The 23,094-nt window shown below is 36.4% G+C and overlaps 1 protein-coding gene across 6 annotated transcripts in view; it reads right to left on the reverse strand.

Moving 5' to 3' along the window:
- Positions 1 to 23,094, reverse strand: part of PCLO (piccolo presynaptic cytomatrix protein) — a 439,623-nt gene that overhangs the window by 398,193 nt on the left and 18,336 nt on the right. For all 6 annotated transcript variants that reach the window (XM_060632355.3, XM_060632351.3, XM_060632353.3 and 3 more), the window contains exon 3: positions 11,770 to 13,179. In XM_060632355.3, coding sequence (XP_060488338.3) covers positions 11,770 to 13,179 — 1,410 coding nt within the window. The remainder of the gene's footprint in view (positions 1 to 11,769; positions 13,180 to 23,094) is intronic.

Below are 23,094 nucleotides of genomic sequence, written 5' to 3' on the forward strand. Positions count from 1 at the left end.
TGAAAAGCCCACAGCTAACATCATCCTCAACGGGGAAAAACTGAGAGCTTTTTCCCTGAGATCAGGAACACGACAGGGATGCCCACTGTCACCGCTGCTGTTTAATATAGTGCTGGAAGTTCTAGCATCAGCAATCAGACAACAAAAGGAAATCAAAGGCATCAAAATTGGCAAAGATGAAGTCAAGCTTTCGCTTTTTGCAGATGACATGATATTATACATGGAAAATCCGATAGACTCCACTAAAAGTCTGCTAGAACTGATACATGAATTCAGCAAAGTTGCAGGATACAAAATCAACGTGCAGAAATCAGTTGCATTCTTATACACTAACAATGAAGCAACAGAAAGACAAATGAAGAAACTGATCCCATTCACAATTGCACCAAGAAGCATAAAATACCTAGGAATAAATCTAACCAAAGATGTAAAAGATCTGTATGCTGAAAACTATAGAAAGCTTACGCAGGTAATTGAAGAAGATATAAAGAAATGGAAAGACATTCCCTGCTCATGGATTGGAAGAATAAATATTGTCAAAATGTCAATACTACCCAAAGCTATCTACACATTCAATGCAATCCCTATCAAAATTGCACCAGCATTCTTCTCGAAACTAGAACAAGCAATCCTAAAATTCATATGGAACCACAAAAGGCCCCGAATAGCCAAAGTACTTTTGAAGAAGAAGACCAAAGCAGGAGGCATCACAATCCCAGACTTTAGCCTCTACTACAAAGCTGTCATCATCAAGACAGCATGGTATTGGCATAAAAACAGACACATAGACCAATGGAATAGAATAGAAACCCCAGAACTAGACCCACAAACGTATGGCCAACTCATCTTTGACAAAGCAGGAAAGAACATCCAATGGAAAAAAGACAGTCTCTTTAACAAATGGTGCTGGGAGAACTGGACAGCAACATGCAGAAGGTTGAAACTAGACCACTTTCTCACACCATTCACAAAAATAAACTCAAAATGGATAAAGGACCTGAATGTGAGACAGGAAACCATCAAAACCTTAGAGGAGAAAGCAGGAAAAGACCTCTCTGACCTCAGCCGTAGCAATCTCTTACTCGGCACATCCCCAAAGGCAAGGGAATTAAAAGCAAAAGTGAATTACTGGGACCTTATGAAGATAAAAAGCTTCTGCACAGCAAAGGAAACAACCAACAAAACTAAAAGGCAACCAACGGAATGGGAAAAGATATTTGCAAATGACACATCGGACAAAGGGCTAGTATCCAAAATCTATAAAGAGCTCATCAAACTCCACACCCGAAAAACAAATAACCCAGTGAAGAAATGGGCAGAAAACATGAATAGACACTTCTCTAAAGAAGACATCCGGATGGCCAACAGGCACATGAAAAGATGTTCAACGTCGCTCCTTATCAGGGAAATACAAATCAAAACCACACTCAGATACCACCTCACGCCAGTCAGAGTGGCCAAAATGAAGAAATCAGGAGACTATAGATGCTGGAGAGGATGTGGAGAAACAGGAACCCTCTTGCACTGTTGGTGGGAATGCAAATTGGTGCAGCCGCTCTGGAAAGCAGTGTGGAGGTTCCTCAGAAAATTAAAAATAGACCTACCCTATGACCCAGCAATAGCACTGCTAGGAATTTATCCAAGGGATACAGGAGTACTGATGCATAGGGGCACCTGTACCCCAATGTTTATAGCGGCACTCTCAACAATAGCCAAATTATGGAAAGAGCCTAAATGTCCATCAACTGATGAATGGATAAAGAAATTGTGGTTTATATACACAATGGAATACTACGTGGCAATGAGAAAAAATGAAATATGGCCTTTTGTAGCAACATGGATGGAACTGGAGAGTGTGATGCTAAGTGAAATAAGCCATACAGAGAAAGACAGATACCATATGGTTTCACTCTTATGTGGATCCTGAGAAACATAACAGAAACCCATGGGGGAGGGGAAGGGAAAAAAAAAAAAAAAAAAAAAAAAAAAAAAGAGGTTAGAGTGGGAGAGAGCCAAAGCATTAGAGACTGTTAAAAACTGAGAACAAACTGAGGGTTGATGGGGGGTGGGAGGGAGGGCAGGGTGGGTGATGGGTATTGAGGAGGGCACCTTTTGGGATGAGCACTGGGTGTTGTATGGAAACCAATTTGACAGTAAATTTCATATATTAAAAAAAAAAAAAAAAAAAAAAAAAAAAAAAAAAAAAAAGAAACAAAAATCTCAAATAAGCAACCTAAACTTTTGCTTGAAGGAACTTGAAAAAGAAGAATAAACAAAGCCCAAAGTTAGTACAAAGAAGGAAATAATAATTATCAGAGCAGAAATAAATGGAAAAGAAAACAACAGAAAAAGATCAATGAGACTCAAAGCTGGTTTAGACTCATCAAGAAAAAAAGAGAGAGGATTCAAATAAATAAACAAAAAAAGACAGAGAAGCTATAACCAATTACACAGAAATTCAAATAATTTAATACAATAAAAAATTATATGCCAACAAATTGGACAACCTGAAAGAAATAGATAAAGTTCTAGAAACAGAATCTTCTGAGACTGATTCACAAAGATATTTAAGATCAATTACTGGTAACAAAATTGAATCCGTAATCAAACAAATCCCAACAAACTAAAGTCCAGGACCAGATGATTTCACAGGTCAATTCTAATGAACCTTTTAAAAAGAATTAATACCTTTCTTTCCAAACTGCTTAAAAAAAAAAAAAAAAAGATCAAGGAATGTTTCCAAATGCATTCTATGAGACAACATTGCTTTGATACCAAAACTAGACAAAGACACTACAATAAAAGAAAATTACATACCAATATCCCAGATGAGCATATATACAAAAACATCAACAAGATATTACCAAACCAAATTCAACAACACATTAAATTAAAACGATCATTATAACTATCATAGGGATTCATTCCAAAGATGCTAGGATGGTTCAATATACACAAATTGATCAATGTGATTTACAAAATTAAGATTAAAAACCAAATGATTAGGGCGCCTAGGTGTCTCAGTCGGTTGGTCGTTCAACTCTTAATGTCTGCTCAGGTCATTATCTCGAAGTCATGGGATTGAGCCCTGCATCAGGCTCTGTGTTGAGTGTGTAGTGTGTTCAGGATTCTCTCTCTCCCATCTCTCTCTACGCCTCCCCCACTTGCATGCACGCACGCGCCCTCTGTCTCTCTCTCTCTCAAAATAAATAAATAAGCATTTAAAAAAAAAACCACAATCATTTCAAGATTCAAGAAAAACATTTGACAAAATTAAACCCCTTCTCAATAGAATGGATATAGAAGGAATACCTCAACGTAATAAAGGCTATATATACGACAAACCCTCTGCCAAATTCATACTCAGTGGTGAAAACTGAAAGCTTTTCCCCTAAGATCAGGAACAAGACAAGGATGTCCATTCTCATCACTTTTATCCAACACAGTACTGGAAGTCCTGGCCATAAAACCAGACAAAAAATAAATAAATAAAAGCCTTCCAAACTGGTAAGAAAGAAAAAAGAAAACACTGTCCATACTTGCAGATGGCATGATACTATATACAGAAAACCTTAAAGACTCCACCAAAAAACTATTATATCTAATACATGAATTCAGTAAAACTTCAGAATACAAAATCAATATACAGCAGTCCACTGCATTTCTATACACGGATTGCTACCAAATAGCAAAAAAACAGAAATATGTGTAACAATCCCATTTACAACTGCATCAAAGAGAATAAAATACTTAGGAATAAATTTAACCAAAGAGGTGAAAGACCTGTACTCTTAAAACTTTAACACATTGATGAAATAAAGTGAAGGATACACAAATAGAAAGGTTAACCATGCTCATAGATTAGAGAATTAATATTGGTGTTTTTTGGGTTTTTTTTAATTTTTTTTAACATTTATTTATTTTTGAGACAGAGAGACAGCATGAACAGGGGAGGGTCAGAGAAAGAGGAAGACACAGAATCTGAAACAGGCTCCAGGCTCCGAGCTGTCAGCAGAGAGCCCGACACGGGGCTGGAACCCACGGACTGCGAGATCATGACCTGAGCCGAAGTCAGATGCTTAACCGACTGAGCCACCCAGGCGCCCCAAGAATATTGTTAAAATGTACATGCTACTCAAAGCAATGTACAGATTCAATGCAGTCTCTATCATAATACCAACACTGTTTTTCAAACAAGTAGAACAAAAATATCCCAAAATTTGCATGGAACCACAAAAGACCTCAGATAGCCAAAGCAACCTTGATAAATAAGAACAAAGTTGGAGGTATCACAATTCCAGATTTCAAGATATACTACAAAGCTATCACAATCAAAACAGTATGGTATTGGCACAAAAACAGACACACATAGATCAATGGAACAAAGCCCAAAAATAAACCCACACATCTATGGTCAATTAATCTGTGACAAAGAGGCAAGAATATGCAATCAGGAAAAAACAGTCTCTTCAATAAATGGGACTAGGAAAACTGGACAGCTACATGCAAAAGAATAAAACTGAACCACTTTCTTATATCATACACAAAAATAAACTCAAAATGGATTAAAGACTTAAATCATAAAGCTCCTAAAAGAAAACATAGGCAGTAATCTCTTAGACATCAACCTTAGCAGTATTTTTCTGGATCTGTCTCCTAAGGCATTAAAACAAAAGCAAAAATAAACTATTCCAACTACACCAAAATAAAAGGCTTTTGCACAGCAGAGGGAACTGTCAACAAGACAAAAAGACAACCCGAATAAAAGAAAATACTGGTAAATAATATAGCCAATAAGAGATTAATATCCAAAATATGTAAAGAACAGATACAACAAAACTCCCTAAAAAACAAATAATCCAATTAAAAAATGAGCAGAGATCGTGAATAGACATTTTTCCAAAAGAAGACACAGAGATGGCCAATGGAACATGAAAAGATGCTCAACATCACTAATCATCAGGGAAACGCAAATCAAAACCACAATGATTTCACCTCACATCAGTCAGAATGGCTAGTATAAAAAGGCAAGTGTTGGCAAGGATGTGAAGAAAAGAGAACCATCCTGCACTGTTAGTAGGAATGTAAACCGGTGCAATTACTGTGGAAACAGGATAAAGTTTCCTCAAACATTAAAAACAGAATTACCATAAATGATCCATTAATTCCACTACTGGGTATTTATCTTAAAAGTAAAGAAGCACTAATTTGTAAATACTTATGCATCTTTATATGCAGCATTATTTACAATAGCTAAGACATGGAAGCAACCCAAGCGTACATCAAGAGATGGATGGATAAAGGAGATATAGTACATATACAGAAGGGAATACCACTCAGCTATGAATCTTGCCATTCACGACAACAATGATGGACCTAGAGGGTATTATGCTAAGTGAAATAAGCCAGAAAAAGACAAATACCATATGATTTCATTTTTATGTGAAATCTAAATAACAAATGAGCAAACAAACAACAAAAAAGAAACAGACTTATAGAGAACTGATGGCTGCCAAAGGGGAAGGGTTGGGGGGGGGGGGATGGGTAAAATGCACAAAGGGGATTAAAGGGCACAGAGCTCCAATCGTAAAATAAGTAAGTCACAGGGATGAAAAGTGCAGCATAGGGAATCCATTCAATACTGTAATACACTTATTGTGGCGAGCATTTCATAACATATGTAATTGTTGAATGACTGTTATACATATGAAACTAATGATATATTCTATGTCAATTACACAGCAATCAAAATTTTTAAAAAAGCAAAAAAGAAAAAGACATGTCTGAAAAGATACTAAGTCGTTAGTATGAAGTGCATGGGGGAGAGAAAGCTATTTCTCTTCAGACACTTCAGTACTGTATGGATTGTTATATACGTAACAGATACATATGTATCTGTTATATATATATATACATATATATGTGCACTTATATATATATGTATATATATATGTGCACATATATATATATATGCACATATATATATATATGCACATATATACTACTTCTATAATTGAAACTATTGGAGTTAAGTTTTAAAAGTAAAATAAACAGCAATTAAGAAAAGAAAAGGGAGAAAATAGCAGACCAGATGATGTAAATTCTAGTTATTTTGTATTGCTGGGTCTCCAGCAACTGACCCAAAAACTGATGAATTTTACTCAAAGCCACAGATTCAAAAGTTCTGAAGGAGGAAACATTGGTACCTGAGGGATCAGTAGAGAAGGTGTCCTGACCTGAAGACTCGCATGGCCACACTGTGCTAGTCAGTAGGACTGATACTTCTTAATGATGGTTAGCAGCACCTGAGAACATTGATCCTTATGTCTCTTGATGAGAGAGCCCCGAGACCTCTTTGCTCAGTAATGAATGCAAAAAGAACTAGCTATCTTGTGTAATATGAGGAAAATTAGCTCTGGAAAAGACGATCAGAGATCAAGAAATCTAATAACATTGGTGTTTTCTGGTAGAGAGAGAAAGATATATATCCTACACAGAGGTATATTGCCACGCATGAGCCTAGGCAACTACAAAGTTGTGTGATGAAAAGGCAGTAAAAGAAGCAATACTTAAGGAAGAAAAGCCTTATACAATAGTAATCACAAAATTATTGAGATGTTTTACATTGTTTCATACTGACTTCTTGAAATCCACTGTTTTTTTGCACTTAAAATAATCTTAGGTTAAGTTAGCCACAGTGCTCATTAGCCACATTTGTCCAGTGACAATCTTATCAGACAATGAATCTCGAGAGAAAGAGCAGAATATATGAGAAGCTGGTCAGAATATAAACTGATACAAATGCCTGAAGAACAAATTTAAGATATAGATAACCGAAGGTCCAGCAATCCCACTCATGGGAATGTAGCAAAGGAGTCTACACCAAACTGTTGGGAGAAGCAAGGATTAACAACCACCTTAGATGTTCATAATGTTCACAGAGTAAAGTCTTTGCATTCCCTGGCAGGAATGTAATAGTATTTCTGGCAGCTGCAGCAAGTATGCTTTATGTCCTCACATTCACTATATATGAAGGCAGGTGCATCACTCAGTCTCTTTCACGTGTAAACAAATGGTGACCAGTTGGTGGACTTATCTGGAAAGAAAAATAATGCGATGATGCTGGCCTCTACGCTCTGAACCTCTTCATCTGCCCATCCTTCTAAGTCCAACCATGTAACACATCCACCACTGTTCTGTGAGCTCCAAATGTGACCTTGCTTTGATGCAAATATTAGCAAATTTGCTGATATTAAAGTCCTAGTAATCACCAACTGACACAACTTACAGGTAAGAGAGGACACAACAAGAGGCATTTGTTTTCGAGTTCCCTAGGTCACTCAAACATATTACAGGAGAGAGGGGCACGGGCTCAGCCTCTAGGGCTTGATAGCTGCCCCCCTCTGATAGTCATTTTCCTGATCTCTAAAATCACTGTAAAACCTACCCAACAAGGCTGTTGTTAGGAAAAGGACTGTCTAATACCAGCCTGTAGCAAAAGGGGGAAAAAAAAGAAAAACAAAAACAAAAAAACAGCAACAACGATAGCAGTTTACCTTTTCCCATAATGCCTGGACAATATTTTCTCTAGAAATCATCTATTTGCCTTTAATAGTCAAACAAAATGGTAATAAAAGAAATATAAGTCAAAGGAACAATATGATAGCAATTTTAGACTTCCAGATTAACAAAGATCATTTTAAATGTTTTTCTTCAAGTATGGAGAAGATTCAGTAAGAAAGGAATCACGTGACACCAGTGGTGGCAGTGTTAACTGCCTTACGTCGCCAAAGAGAATCTGACACTGCAAGGTCCTTGTCCCCTCCTTCAGTAACATCAGTACTGGCAAGCTTTCCTTGGGAAACAGTGAAAATACAATATATTTGCATCCAAAAATATTACTCATTTATAAGGAAAAAAATGAAACCTAAATCCCTAATATGAGAAGAATGTGTATCCATGTATCCAAAAAATTAAGTAATATTGAAATTAATATTGAAAGAACATACCCATGTATCCAAAAAAATTAAGTAATACTCATTTTAATAATATTTAAGAAGAGTTTAATCATGTGAATAAATGTTATATAATCACCTGTTAAGATTGGGATAGAGAACTATCATATAGAATAGAATATTAAGCACGTAAAAAGGCATAGAAAAAAGACTAATGGAGAAATTGCTTTTTTATTAAATTTGTTTAAACAAAAATCTATTTTAAATCCCTATTTGTATTTTCTGACTAAATATACACTTAATATAAAGGCAACATATCAAAAGTCTCCTAAGACTTAAGAACCAAAAATTTTGCTTCTACCCACAAACTTGTCAACTTTCTCATGTAAGCTAAAAAGGGGTAGCAGGCGTCCCTCTCTGCCAGCGAAGTCAGAAGTATTCACAGGGAATGCAGATCTCCACTAGGTGATTATTTTAAAAATAATTATTGGTAGAAGAGTTTCCTACTTATTGATTTTTTATTATTCTTTCAGTCTTCAGTTTGGTGTGTATGTATGTACTTATGTGCTTTTGGGTGCTGAGAGATATGTGTGTGAGTGTGTGTGTGTATTTATAATTTTTAAAGAGTTAAGTAATCGTTTTTAAAGTAAAAGCTGGATATGTGTTTGCCAAACTAAGAAACACAGTGCACGCCCATTACGCTTTCCTTGAGTATTTGATAGACAATGCAGAAGCCACCTCGGCTAGAGAACAAAGATCTGAAGGGATCCCAGTTACACCAGTGGGTCTTAATTGGCTCAAAAGGCCCATTTGTTGCCTGGTGACAAATATATGCTAGCTATTCCTACATCATTTAGGCCATGCATAATTATCTTACTAAGGAAGCAAAATTGCGACCCTAGAACTTCCTGAAACATGAGGAGACATGGTTTTAAGTTTCATTCCCGTAGTACAAAACTCCTTTTGAAAGGTATAGTAAAAACATTAAGATAAACACCCACTATGAGTAATTATGAGTCCTTTTTTGCATTTGAACTGAAGTAGAATTGTTAAAATTCACTAGGTAAATGGATGGTCAATTTAGGCTGTTTTTCTCAGGATGCTTCCAAATTCTCTAAGACTAGCTCTTTCAGAAAGCCTTGCTGCTGCTTTTAAAATTAATAACATGTGTCCTGAGCTACCAGAAGTTAAAGCCTAGAAGCCTTTTTCCTTGCTATCAGAGGCTAATGGATTACAGTGTCATTTATACAAACTTGGCATCAAACAGTTAAACCTTGAAGCTTAGGCTGAAGCCTGGCTACACCCCAGGGCCCTCGGGCAGCCCTTGGCACAGCTCAGGTGTTGTGGGGGATGCTGTGCATGAGAAACAGGAAGCAACCTCAGAGACAGGTGTGTTTGAGGACTGTGGGGGGGAGGGGGAAATACTCTCTGTAGCTCCATAACCCATATAACCAGCCCTTCTCACCACCAGAGGAACAGAACAGCAAAAGGGGAAGGCGGGGTGGTACCCACGGGAAAAGAGGTGCTGCCTCACAGTGATTAAGTACAGTGGAAGCAGAGGCTTATAATATGAAGCTAAATGTGCTTTATCAGAAAAATACATGGAAACAGTTGAATCCTTACTTAGAAATACCATTTATTTGCATTGCAGGCATAAAGTCTGAGTATTTTCTGAGCGTGCCCTCTAAAACTAGAATGAAAGAGCAGAAAATATTAGGTAACAAGAAACAAATATCAAGCAGAGGGGAGAAAGCACAGAAATACGGCAACAATCAGGGAGAAGATGCTTTCCTAATCGCTCCTAATGGAAGGCAATGAGCAGAGATTAGCAGTTAAGAACTCTGGGACAGCACCACGACTTAAGCCTATAAATCGTATCTACAATTTTCTGGAAATATATGTGCACGTATGCACACACATATGCAAGCACAATGTGCCTTCTTTTCAACTAACTCCTTCTGCCAATCCTCTGAAGTCCTTTGGGGTAATAGTAATAGGGATACTTGAACAGTGATTAACTCAACTAACATCATTCACTCCCTTGATACTGGGTCAGCCAATGGACGTTACCTAAAGACCAGAGGGCACTAAGGCTAACTGAAAACTTCATACGGGTTAGCACAGTTAAACTAAGCTAGGAGCCCTAGCCAACCGCTTTTGATAACACCAGATTTTTTTCTCCTCTGAAACATGATCTCCTCTGAAACATGTATATACAGACACATTTGTACAAACAAAGACATACACAGACACATACACACTCAAGTCCTCCCTCCACACTACAGTGTTTTGTTTTCTTTTTTTAGCGTGCCCAAAATACATTTTAAATGCAGACATTATGTTTTGTTTTTAGTGATGCAATTTGTTTTATAAGTATTAAACTGCACTGTGTTGACACCTTAAGACTCCTCATTAAAGGGTACAATTCTGTAAGTCTATGAAATACAAAATTTTCTGCTTCATGAATACACAACCAAAAACAACTCTTCTAAATATATGGAAGAAATTTAAGGTTTGCTTTTTGTTTTGCTTTTGCATTGAATCCAAAACACTGCAAGTAATAATTATAGTTGTTACCATTCAGGAAGTGCTGAGGGAAACCAAATTTTATCTGCCTTTTCAGTGGATCTTAGTTAACTTTATTCATCACAGATAAAGAAGATAAAAATGTGCTTAAATCTTTAGAAACAATACTTTCATATGGTGTTAATAATGTCAAAGCAACCTAAGTCTTTTAAAGGTAAAAGAATAAAAATTGTATATGGTTTATTCTTTTAAAAAACTTAACTTGAAAACACCAGAATCTCTAAAGCTTCTTTTGTGTAGTTGCTAAAATCTGTTCAATTTTTCCATTCCAATGAATCACAAAATCAAAGAGCACAGAAAAAAATAATCCTTAAGTATTTTTGATGTGTGTAAGACAATGAACAATTACTTCAAATTCAATGTCTAAATATTTATTAACCATCTGACACAGCAGCAAGCGTTTAATCCCTGTTACCCAAGATCCAAATATTCATTCCAATAGCCCTAACACATTACTAACGCTTATAGATTCATTCTTCTCTAACTGTTAGGGAGAAATTTGCCATCTGCTGTTAGGTCATTTACATTTGGAGAAAATGTCTCATCATCCCATAAAAAAAATAAAAGTAAATAAAAACACAATTTCTTGACATCAGTTACTGAACCCCAGGTATCTTTTTTTTTTTTTTTTTGGCACATTTCTTAAACAGTACTCTATTATATTTAAGCCAGATAACAGTCCCAAAGAGAATTATAAAAAGTCTAGACATAGTATGTTTGAATCAGTATTTTCTAATAAGCAATATTAACTTATACTAAGTTCTTAAGAATTTTGTAAAATAACAGACCTCATGTTGTTTTGGGATCTGCAAGCAACCAAAACTTTCTTTAAGGTAGGAGAGACAGAAGGGATTGGAGATAATGGGAATGGTAAATTAGAACCTTATTTGGCGTTAATGAGTGAAAACCAGATACGATTCCAAAGCTACAGGTCTTTAATTCATGAAGGAATGCGTTAATTGTTATTTTAAATTGTCAACTTATTTCATCTTCTTACTTCTGGTGCATAATCCAGAAAAATACAAATTACATGAAACTTTAGTAATAAACTAAGCATGTGATAAGTAATTGAAACTTCTTCTATGACATCACTATTGATATACCTTCTTTACTAGAAATGTTTTTGTCTATTTTTTGGAGGTTTTTTTGGTCTAGAAATTTGGTTAACAAAATATTTCACAATAAACATGATAGAGTCACATCCGTAAATAATATATAAATTGCTTACCTCAGTCAAGTGTGGCATAGGGTTAAATCCACAGAGATTACACACTTGATTCTTGCATTCGGTGCAAGTATTGAAGTTAGGAGGATCCTTAGAACCTATGTTGAGTTCAGTCTTGCAGAGAGGACATGCTGATTCTGGTTTGGGAGTTTTCTCCAATTTGGGGGGAAGGACAGCCTTTTGAGGCTCAGCTGTTAGAGGTTTGCTATCCTTAACAGGCAGAGGCTTCTTTTCTGTTTCTGTTCTTTTTACTGTTGGAACTGGTTCAGATTTGGGTTCTAATTTTTCAACTACTGGAGCTTTTGCTTCCTTTTTCACAGGTACAACCTTTGCAGGTGCCGGTGGTACCTGACCTGTGGATTTGGGTGGCCCCTGAGAAGGAGGTGGCTGTGAAGGAGGAGGGCCCTGTTTTGTTGGGGCTCCAAGAGCACTCTGAGATTGAGACCCAGGCTGGCCTGCTGTGGAGATTAAATTTGATGCCTGGCTGAAGATTGATGCTCCAAACCCAAAGAGTTTTCCAGTCACAGTTTCTTGAGGAGTCGTGGGCTGCGATTTAGGGGCATCGGTAATACTTCCCAGATTGAGACTGAAACGTCGCGACTGCTCCTGAGGCTTTGGGGGCTGCTGAGCTGTGGGGGCAGTTTGGCCAGTGGGAGGTCTTGGGCCTGCGGGTGGAGGTGATCCTTTTGGCATCGGCTTGGCATCTGGCTTAGGACTCATTTTGGTTTGTGCTTTCTTGGGCTCTTCTCTCTTCTGAACTGGATCAGCTTGTTTTTGACCTTTGCCCTCTGGGCTGGGCCCAGGATGTGAAATAATTTTCGAATCTGATGCAGGTCGGGGTATGACTTTAGAATCAAACGGGGTGACTTTTTCTCCCGTTGGTGGAAAACTCTGGGAGGGTTTGGCAGCGTCTGTTTTTAGAGGAGGGGTTATTATCTCTTGATCTTCCAGCTGTACTTTGGGGCTTGGAATATCAGGTTGTGCTGCTACTGACGATGAAGACGAGACATCTGTGGCTGGCTTTCCCGTCTTGGGCTGCTTTGGTTTATCATCAGCCACGGGGACCTCGGCCTGCTCAGAGGGAACCGAGGGCTCTTTGGGAGGGGCTGGCTTGGGCGAAGGCTCCGCCGCCGCTGGAGGTTGCCTGGCGGCAAGTGGGGGAGAGCCGTGAATGGTCGGTTGTTTCACTAGAGGTGGGGGCCTCTTAGACTCAGGTGCCTTCGAGATCTCCTGCTTGGGTACAGTATCCTTCTTTGGAGAAGTGTGCTGTGGCTGTGGGGATGGTTTGCCCACGGCAGATGCAGGACCAACAGGGGCAATCTTCGGTTTAGGCTGAGGAGATGAGGGAACTGGAGCCAGGTCACCTCCGAGAGCTCTTTTCATCTGACAGTTTAAACAGAGCCACTCTTTTATCTAGAAATAATATAAAATAATGGTCAGTGAGAGAGTAACAATGTGAAAACACAAAAACATTTTTAAAAATGCATGGTACCATTTGACGCTATGTCGCTCATCATTTGAAACAAAATATAGATCAAATTAGTTCACTTAGTTTATATTAAAATATTAACATGTTGGGGCACCTGGGTGGCTCAGTAGGTTAAGCATCCGACTCGGGCTCAGGTCATGATCTCAAGGCTAGTGAGTTCAAGACCCGCATGGGGCTCTGTGCTGACAGCTCAGAGCCTGGAGCCTGCTTCGGATTCTGTGTCTCCTTCTCTCTCTGCTCTTCCCTGCTCATGCTCTCTCTCTCTCTCTCTCTCAAAGGTAAATAAACATTAAAAAAAATTAATAAAATTAAAAATAAAATGTTAATTATACTGAAATATAATTAATGAACCTCAGAGACTTAAACATTGTATATTTTAAGGAAAATAAAAAGTAAACATAAAAAGATTTTTTATTCTAATATTAATTTTGTTGTTCTTTGCCTTTGATTCACTGAAAGCATGTTTACCACTAGAAACAGAAAACACTGTATCATAAAAAGAAGAGTTATAACATAATAGATTCCATAAATCAGTTACATTAGATATTTTCTCTATTGATGGCTCATGAACAGTTTTCAGTTATACAACCCAGAGTACGCTTGTCAAATTATTAACACATTGCTAATTTCTTAAATTAGCAGAGCATTACATTCCCCTCCAAGGCAACATAATCAAATGTGTGAAAACAAAAATTATTAACCACACTGGGTTAGAAAGAAAACATTCTCTGTTAAGAAAATAAGGAAAAAATAATGGCATCCCTTCAAATTATCATAAATAATACCATGATTTTACAGAGGAAATATTTTTTCTTTAAAGTTTTATGAATATACTAGAAAGAGCAATATAACTAAGCAATATATTGATTTAACTGGTGAGATACGTATACATGTGAAATATACATAACACACACACACACAGCTTTAGGAGTAAGTTGATCTGCTCATTTCATGTCACATCAATTATGAAAAGGAGACAGTGAATTCCATACTTATTTCAGAATATAATTTAAAACTACCTATGTCTAACATTTACTTTTTTTTTTTTTTTTTTTTTTTTTTATTAAATTTTTTTTTTTTTTTCAACGTTTATTTACTTTTGGGACAGAGAGAGACAGAGCATGAACGGGGGAGGGACAGAGAGAGGGAGACACAGAATCGGAAACAGGCTCCAGGCTCTGAGCCATCAGCCCAGAGCCTGACGCGGGGCTCGAACTCACGGACCGTGAGATCGTGACCTGGCTGAAGTCGGACGCTTAACCGACTGCGCCACCCAGGCGCCCCCTTTTTTTTTTTTTTTTAAGAACAAGAGAGAGTGCACTAGTGGGGGAGAGGGGCAGAGGGAGAGAGAGAATCTTAAGCTAAGGGCTCCGTGCTCAGCACGAAGCCCAACATGGGGCTGGATCAAGAGTCAGCCACCCAACTGACTGAGCCACCCAGGTGCCCCTTCACCTCTTTTTTAAATTTCAAAATAATTTATGCTTATAATACAAAATTTTAAATATTTCCAAAATCATTTAGAATGTCAAATTCTATGTGATGTAATCTTTTCCACCCAAAGTAACCAGTGTTACCAGTTTGGCACTGAGGTTCTTTGTACAGAATTCTACATGGTTGAAAACTAAATATATGGAGCATTGATACCAGAAAAGTTTTCTATAGTACAAAAGTGTCAAGTGTTAGGCTGGCAAAAAACATACACTTTACCTGCAAAGAATTTTCTTTTGAAAAGAAATGGAACTAACTTTTCCCAAGCTCTTAATTTTTTTTTTAATTATTTCACAGTTGATACTGTTAAGCATTTAAAAAATTTTTAATGTTTATTTATTTTTGAGAGAAAGAGAGACAGAGCATGGGTGGGGGAGGGGCAGAGAGAGAGAGGGAGACACAGAATCCGAAGTAGGTTCCGGTCTCCGTGCTGTTAGCACAGAGCCCGACGTGGGACTTGAACTCTTGAGCCCTGAGATTATGACCTGAGCCGAAGCTAGACACTTAATCAACTGAGCCATCCAGGCACCCCTATTAAGTTTTCTAATAAAAAAAAAATTTTTTTAATTCAAAAAATTTTTTAAATTTTACTGAATTTTTTCTTAATTATTAAAAAGGCTTTAAAATAAAAAGCACACAGAAGTTATTTAAACTCATTCGCCAGTATAAAAGGACTTATTTTGCAATCTCATGGTCAAGTAAACTTTTGTTTAGAGAAGATTAAAAAAGATTCTCAACTCTAACATCTTATTTCTGTTTAAAAGTGTGAATCATAAAGTAAAATTAAAATATTTGTTAAAAATAGGTAGAAAGTAACAGAAGTAAAGAGAACATAGACCAACTTGCAGCATGAATGAGAATTGGTTTTCTTTTGGTGTACAATATTTTAAAGCATAAGTGTTAAACTTATGAATTTTTTGTTTTTAAGGAATACAGAAAATAAATTGATGGAAATATTTACTAAAAACTTGTAAAAAAAAATAGGTAGAAAGTACTTGAGCGTTCATTACATTTATTTTCAATATGGCAGTTGAAGATCTACGTACTTTTATATTATCTTTATGTTTCTGTATGTTTGAAGCATCTCACATAATAACTTTTTATACATATAAATATTTGAATCCCAAAAGAGAAACAATTGCTACTTAAAAGGTAAGCTAGAATGTTAGGAAACTTTCACCCGATTTTACCCCCTTCTTGATGGACAGTAATTCCTCCAAATATGCATCTACCTACTTGACCATCTCCCCTACTCTCAATGACACTTGTGCTGTTCTATTGTTTATTTTTTCTCATTTGTCTTTTTCCACAGCCTTCACTGACACCAAAGCACCTTATAATCATGCAAACAAGATAAAAGAAACTATAATTAAAAGCATAATTTTTTACCTAGTCTCTCTCATTGATTTTTTTCTACAAAATATTATGAGATGTACATCCATAATAACCACCTTAAATCACAAACTCCTAGGGTTAGTGACTTGCATTATAGTTAAATTGCTCTTCTTCTTTTTGACAAGTGTTATGGCCAAAGTCGATGTAAAATTCATACGTTTATTCGTTTTTAATTTTTTTTAAGTAAGCTCTACTTTAGCCCAACATGGGGCTTAAACTCATAACTCTGAGATTGAGTCTCACGCTCTACTAACTGAGCCAGCCAGGACACCCCACCTATTCATTTCTTTATTCAAGTATTTATCAGGTAACTTCTACTTGGCCTATGGCACTGAATAAAAGAGAAAAAATCTCTAGTCTCCTGGAGGCTGGATTACAGAAGAAAAATCAGATAAGAAACAAGTTAACATGTAATATAACTTCAAGGTTATTACAGGTATATATTAAGTGTCATCAGATATAGTATCAGATACTATATCTGATGATACTGTAATGACTCCTTTTTTCCTTTCATCCTGCGAGGAAACTTCCTAGTTTCCTTCCACTCTCCCCCTTGAACACTTCCTTGGATTCATTTGGTTTTTTCAGCAAAATATTCAGTCTCTGTGCAATGTGAACGTTGGAGTTTCACACATAGCTAGCCAGTAGGCTCTCACTCCACCTTGAACCACTGCAAAATTAGTACACTACCATAGCATATCAAATGCATAATTTATATTAAAACTTGGAAACATTCTATATTGCCCTTATTCCAAAATCAAATGTGTCCTTCTAGTTTATGAATGCATATGACTCTTGTTTCCACATAAGGACACAAAGGAGAGTCAGGAAGAGAGGTAGAAAACCCAAGTCACCTCTTCTTCTCTTTTTCTCTTAATACACCCTTTTTTTTGAGAGATTCCACGGTCTCAACTTTTATTCTTTTAATGACCATATTTTCTTCACTTTGATAAACAACACATAAAAAACATTTTGACGCCTCCATGTTCCTCCTCGCCACTAGAATACAGGTTAAAATCATTGTAGAGATCACAGTATAAAAAGCTTTTTATCCTCTTAGGATTTTTTTAGAAAGAGCCTCCTTTATATTTAATTCTACTGGCCAAATCCATTGAAAATAGAAATGATTTGCATCTCAGCACTTAATCTAGTCCTGGAAACAGGGGCATTTCCAACTCCCTGATCAACTGGAAAACAAAAACAAAAGCAAACCTCCCATACACTGAGAAAATGAAAAAGTCCACAACCCGCCCCCCGCTGCACCCCACCTCCAGCATCACAAACCACCTTTAACTTTTCTGTGGGGCCGTGTCTTTCACGATGCACACAGAGAAGTAACAGTGCCTTTGGCCTCTCAGTCCTTGGCATTATAAATCCCATAGTATTTGCACTGCATTCTCCATTATTCAAGTGTGTCTACGCTGCTTATGAAACGTACTTTCCCATTCATCTTTGCACGTTTCCAAAGCCACTGTCCCTCACTTGGCCTTTGTGATTGCTCAGGTACTTTACCCCTCACAAAAACATAACCCAGGCAAAACGAACAACCACAGAAGGGGGTGACTCTAACTACTTCCCCTCACACCTCGATGCCTCTCCCAAAACTGTGAAATAAAGTTAATCTTTTGCAGGAAATTGAAAGTATCTCATTTCCTTAATGTTATCATGCTAGCACTTATATCATCCTTCTATTTCCGAATCTATATCCCCTAAAAAGATGGTAAGCAACGAATGGTAAGGACTTTCTATCTAGGAGTCTATCAACCCCCTGGGGTCTAACTAACGCTTTAAGCATGATAGATGTCCACCGTTTTTGAGCTGGTTTGAATGAAATAAATTAACTGAGAATGTCTGTGCTCTTCAAGCTACAGCTTTCCTGTATTTACTGTGCTACTTCCCACTGTTTACGCAGTTTGTATGACAGGCTTCGGCCTTCACTTTCTGGTTACATGCCAACCTCCCCAGAACCTGACTGGATACCTCTGCCCATGGACAATCTATTCCCATTTTGATTCAAACTGAAAAGAGTCCCTCATAATCACCATACCTGTTAACCATACATATTTTCCCTGCCCAGAGGCAACTACTGCCTTGCTTCATTTCTAAAATTAAGCATTTGTCTCTAAGTCTGAGGAAAATTAACCTGAATTAATTGCCATCAGTGCCTCAGACACTCGCTGCCCGTTCCATTTGGTACCCATGCCTGTAATACAGTTGGTTCTCCTATTTCTACATGATTGGGTCTTCGGTCCAATGTAGCCATAAACAAGGATCTTAGAACACTTCAGTCCTTATGACTTCTTCCCCATGCCACAGAAGTCAGACAATATTCAAGGCCAAGGCTGGTTCACAGAAGAAACCCTCCACCAATATTTCATCAACAAGTTTCCAGGTCCCTTGCCACAACTAACACCTAATTCCCTAACATTACACTATACTCATCCACATCCACCTGATAAATGATGGCAAAAATGAAAGAGACAATACCAGGGAAGCCTACAATTATATCGATGTGTCCAAGAACTCTTATCTTCAATATATAAACATTATATATATATATAACAATTATATTATATATTATATATTATATATGTATATATATAACAATTATATATTGTTTATATATATATATTGTTTATATATAATATAATATATATATAAACAATATATATAACAATTATATATATATATAAACAATTATATCGATGTGTCCAAGAACTCTTATCTTCAATATATAAACATTAAAATGAATGAGTGCAACTTTATTAAAAAAACACATCCTGCTTCAGCTATTTGCAATTCTATAGTTTACATAACAAAAGGAAAAAATAGTCATCTTTTGCTTTCCCCACCCAAAGCTTTACTTACAGAAAGTATACAAATGAATTCAAGGTCTAGAGACACAACTGTTTAATGAGCTACTCTAATTCAATTAGCTCTTTGGAAAGGAATAAAAGAAAGGAATAAAGTTGTTCATTCACTCTTCTAATTTAATACGCTGCATAAATGGGATAAGAGACTGGTTAGCCAGGATTTCTGCTCATTCTGAGGTCACTATGTATTCTAGCGTAGTCCTGCATATAATTAATATAACACACCTCCCTGTTTAATCCAATCCCCTGGGTTCTACTTTGTTGAACCTTTCTTTTTTATCACAGCTGTGAAATACAGTAACACAACTTCATTATCTAAGGACTTTGATGAATAATCATAAATGTATTATTTAAATGTTTTAAGAGGTATCACTTAAGTTTGTGAACTGCATATAGAGAGTTTCAATTAATGTTGCCACTTTCAAACAAAGTTAGAAAAACTTTTGATTACTAAAATATTATATTCTGATTTTTAAGAGTGTGTCTTCAGTAATAATTTAAAATAATTAACTCAATACATCTAAGCATCAAGGTGAGTTGGCAAATGTTGGTGTTCTAGAATTAAAGAATGCTCTTGCTCAAAACTGTTATTACTGTTATTAATCTATTTAGCTAAAAATTTCTCAAAAAAAAAAAAGTCTAGAAGCCCTAATGACTAACATCCAGTCTTCACTGCCCTCCAGACTGCAAATTTTAAACACAAAGTCTACATAAGATTTATAATGCAATCTCTGTTCAACATAGCATGCTACTGGAAATAATGGAACATCAAAAGAATAACACGATGTTGGGAATTTATATGTGTTGATGTGCACACCAATTCACATGAGCTGCAGAATAAATTTTCTTCAATCATGCTTTCATCCTGTCCCTATAAAACAAAACTTGCTGGGTTCCTACTTCTGGAAGCATAACAACTAAACTTTTCTGCAGACCAGGACATCTATATGTACCATTTACTCTGTCACGGCAGTATCCTCTTTCTGTCTTATGTTAGTCATGATGCACAGCCCAATGTGTACTCCTCCTCCACTTACCTGAATATTACCCATCTTTACAGGCCACAGTGGATTTCCTCCTTTATCACTTAATATTCCAAGGTCTACCCTTCTCAGCTCTCACTACTATAGTATGAACCACAGCACTTAGACTCCGATTTAATTTTCTTTTTTAATTTTTCAGTTTAAAGTGTTCTTCCAATTATTCCTTCTTCTCTCCTCTCATCACATGGACTCAAATGGAGCAACCACTTCTCATGATTTAATTACTCTGATTTTTTTCCTATTTTTCATCAAATTCTCATCAAGTATTTACTGAGTATGTTATTTATATCTTATATTGTACTATTTGTATTGTTTTGAAGGCCATAAAAGACATAATTGCATAACCTACATTATATAATAATGCAATGTATCCTATTATAAAGAGGAAACCAAGCTATCACTTGAAAACATTCTGTTTTCTGCTATTCAAGGACTGCCCAAGCCACAGGACCTCCTCCACAGAGGCAGTTACTCACTGAGAGCAGTTTGGCTGCAGATGGCTCGCTGTAGCTGACATCTTTAGCTGTGCATATTAATGCACAATTTATTTTGGCTAAAAACAGGGCACTAGCATTCCTCAGAAATGTGATGACATGCTTAGCAACTTGGGCAACAGTTTAGTTTAAAACGGTCCATCCAGAAGTGGGAAGGATACTTTCTCTCTGAAAGTGTGCAGATTACAAATTTCTGCTGCATAATTCAGTAACCATTACCAAACCTCATGAAATATACACTAAACATAAAATGTTTTCCTTCTTAAAGCATAATGATGTTCAGCAAACACTAACAATAACATATGCAAATCCCAAAAAAAAATCAGATCAATTAAAAAAAGCACAGTTTGGGGAACCTGGGTTGGTTAAGCATCAGACTTTGGCTCAGGTCATGATCCCACGGCTTGTGAGTTCAAGCCCCGCATGGGGCTCTCTGCTGTCAGCGCAAAGCTGGCTTTGGAATTTCTGTCTCCCTCTCTCCCTGCCCCTCCCCCACTCGTGCTCACTCTCTGTCTCTCTCTCAAAAATAAACAAACATTAAAAAAAAAAAGCATAGTTTAATGTTTGTCAGTGCAGTCCAAAACAAGAAAACCACTTTCACCAAGCAAAACTTAAAAAATTATTATACTACACAGACATGAAAATATATTTGTACTCTATTACAGTCACACAGAGAGGAGAATCCCTAATCAGTCAAGTGAACTTACATAACACTATGCATTAACATTTCTAAACGGTCTCTCATATGGCAAATTCCAACTTTTAGAACTTTAATGATTAACATACACCTTGAGCTATCACACAGTTTTGAAGCCTGTGATACAATAATTCAAATTAGGCTGTGTCTGCAAACAGCTTGTTGAATTGTCCTCTTATTTCATGTAAAAATGAAGATATAAATTCCATTAGTAAAAAGAACCAAAGGTCACATAAACATTGTGAACGCATTATACATGCTGAAAGCTATGTATCTTTTTTTTGTTTATTGCTACATATCTTTTTTTTTAAGCTTATTTATTTTTGACAGAGAGCGTGCACACTCACAAGCATGTGTGCAAGTGGGGGAGGGGCAGAGAGAAAGAGAGAACTTGGGGCTTGAACTAATGTGAGATCACGACCTGAGCAGAGGTCAAGAGTCAGGCACTTAACTGTGCCACCCAGGCACCCTTCAAAGCTACAGATCTTTAATTCAGTCAGATGCTCACTGGAATTAAGATAATCATTTGTACATTGAGTTGGAAAGGAAAAAAAATACTTTTTCAAAAAATATACTAAATGCTTAAAGTATATTAAATTTTTGTAAAAAACAACAAAATTTCATGAGTATTTTAGCCTCTTTTAAGCTTTCTGTGAGTGGGAGCCACTTATAACTTGTATTTATTCAAATTTTATGTAGTTGTACGTATGCCCATTTTCAAGAATGTCTTTAAGGAAACTCTTATTTTATTTTGTCATATTCTATTGTATTTTTAACATTTATTTAAGTAATCTCTACATCCAAGGTAGGGCTCAAACTCACAACCCTGAGATCAAGAATCACACACTCCTCCGAATGAGCCTGCCAGATACCCCAGAAAGTGTGATTTTAAAATTACACTTAATAACCTTTATATTATTTTCAATTTTTTGTAGACCCCATCCACATTTTTCATTACCATTTATTTCCTTATGACCACTTTTTAAATCCTTCTTCTGTGACGTTTAAAAACATAAATTTATACATTAAAATTTTTCCGAACATTTGTAACTACAGAATTCCCAATCACATATTCACATTATAATGCCTACCACTGACTTATTTTCTTTTGTTGAAGCAGAAATCTGCTCTTATGAGTTGTTCCATGAATTCTACTGAAAATTCTAACTTTGCTGAACAAATGATACAAATGTCATATCTCCATCAATTGTTTTACAACTGATTTTTAAAATCTGTATTTTTGATTAAAGAAAAACATAGAAAAAGTGGTTAGTCGTTTTATATTCAGGTGAGACTGGATCTTATCTATATAAACTTCATTATATTCTATTCTACAAACAAGTTTCCATCCTCACTTGCTAAATTATCACCCCTCCTTTTAGACTCTGAGTTCAGTTCTTGACACTGAAAAAAGTTATCAACTTCATCATCTATATTTTCAAAATCTAACAGAGTGGCTAGCGAAGAGTAGAGCTCACAGTTTTCTTAAAGAACAAAAAGAACTCAGCAGTATAAAGCTCTGGTTTGAGCAACAGTGAGTAGGAAGGTATAAAACCACTGTTCTTGGACCTCAGTTTTGTTTACACTAAATTCCAAAAATAAACTGCCGCCAAGTAAATTTTTTTTTAACTTTAAGAATATGTAAAATTTACACACATGCACACATTCTTTCTTTAACCTACAAATTTAAGGAGTGGTCTATTTAAAGAGAACATGGTCTCTTATAAAAAATGATGCTAAATTTGGGGTCAGCAGATCTAAGTTCTTGTATGGGATTCACTACTAAGTAATTTTGTGACCATATAAGTCACCTCAAGTCCCTAACTTCATTTTATCACTGACAAATGGA

This window comes from Panthera onca, chromosome A2 (assembly GCF_046562875.1).
Source record: "Panthera onca isolate mPanOnc1 chromosome A2, mPanOnc1 haplotype 2, whole genome shotgun sequence".
NCBI classification, from domain to species: domain Eukaryota; kingdom Metazoa; phylum Chordata; class Mammalia; order Carnivora; family Felidae; genus Panthera; species Panthera onca.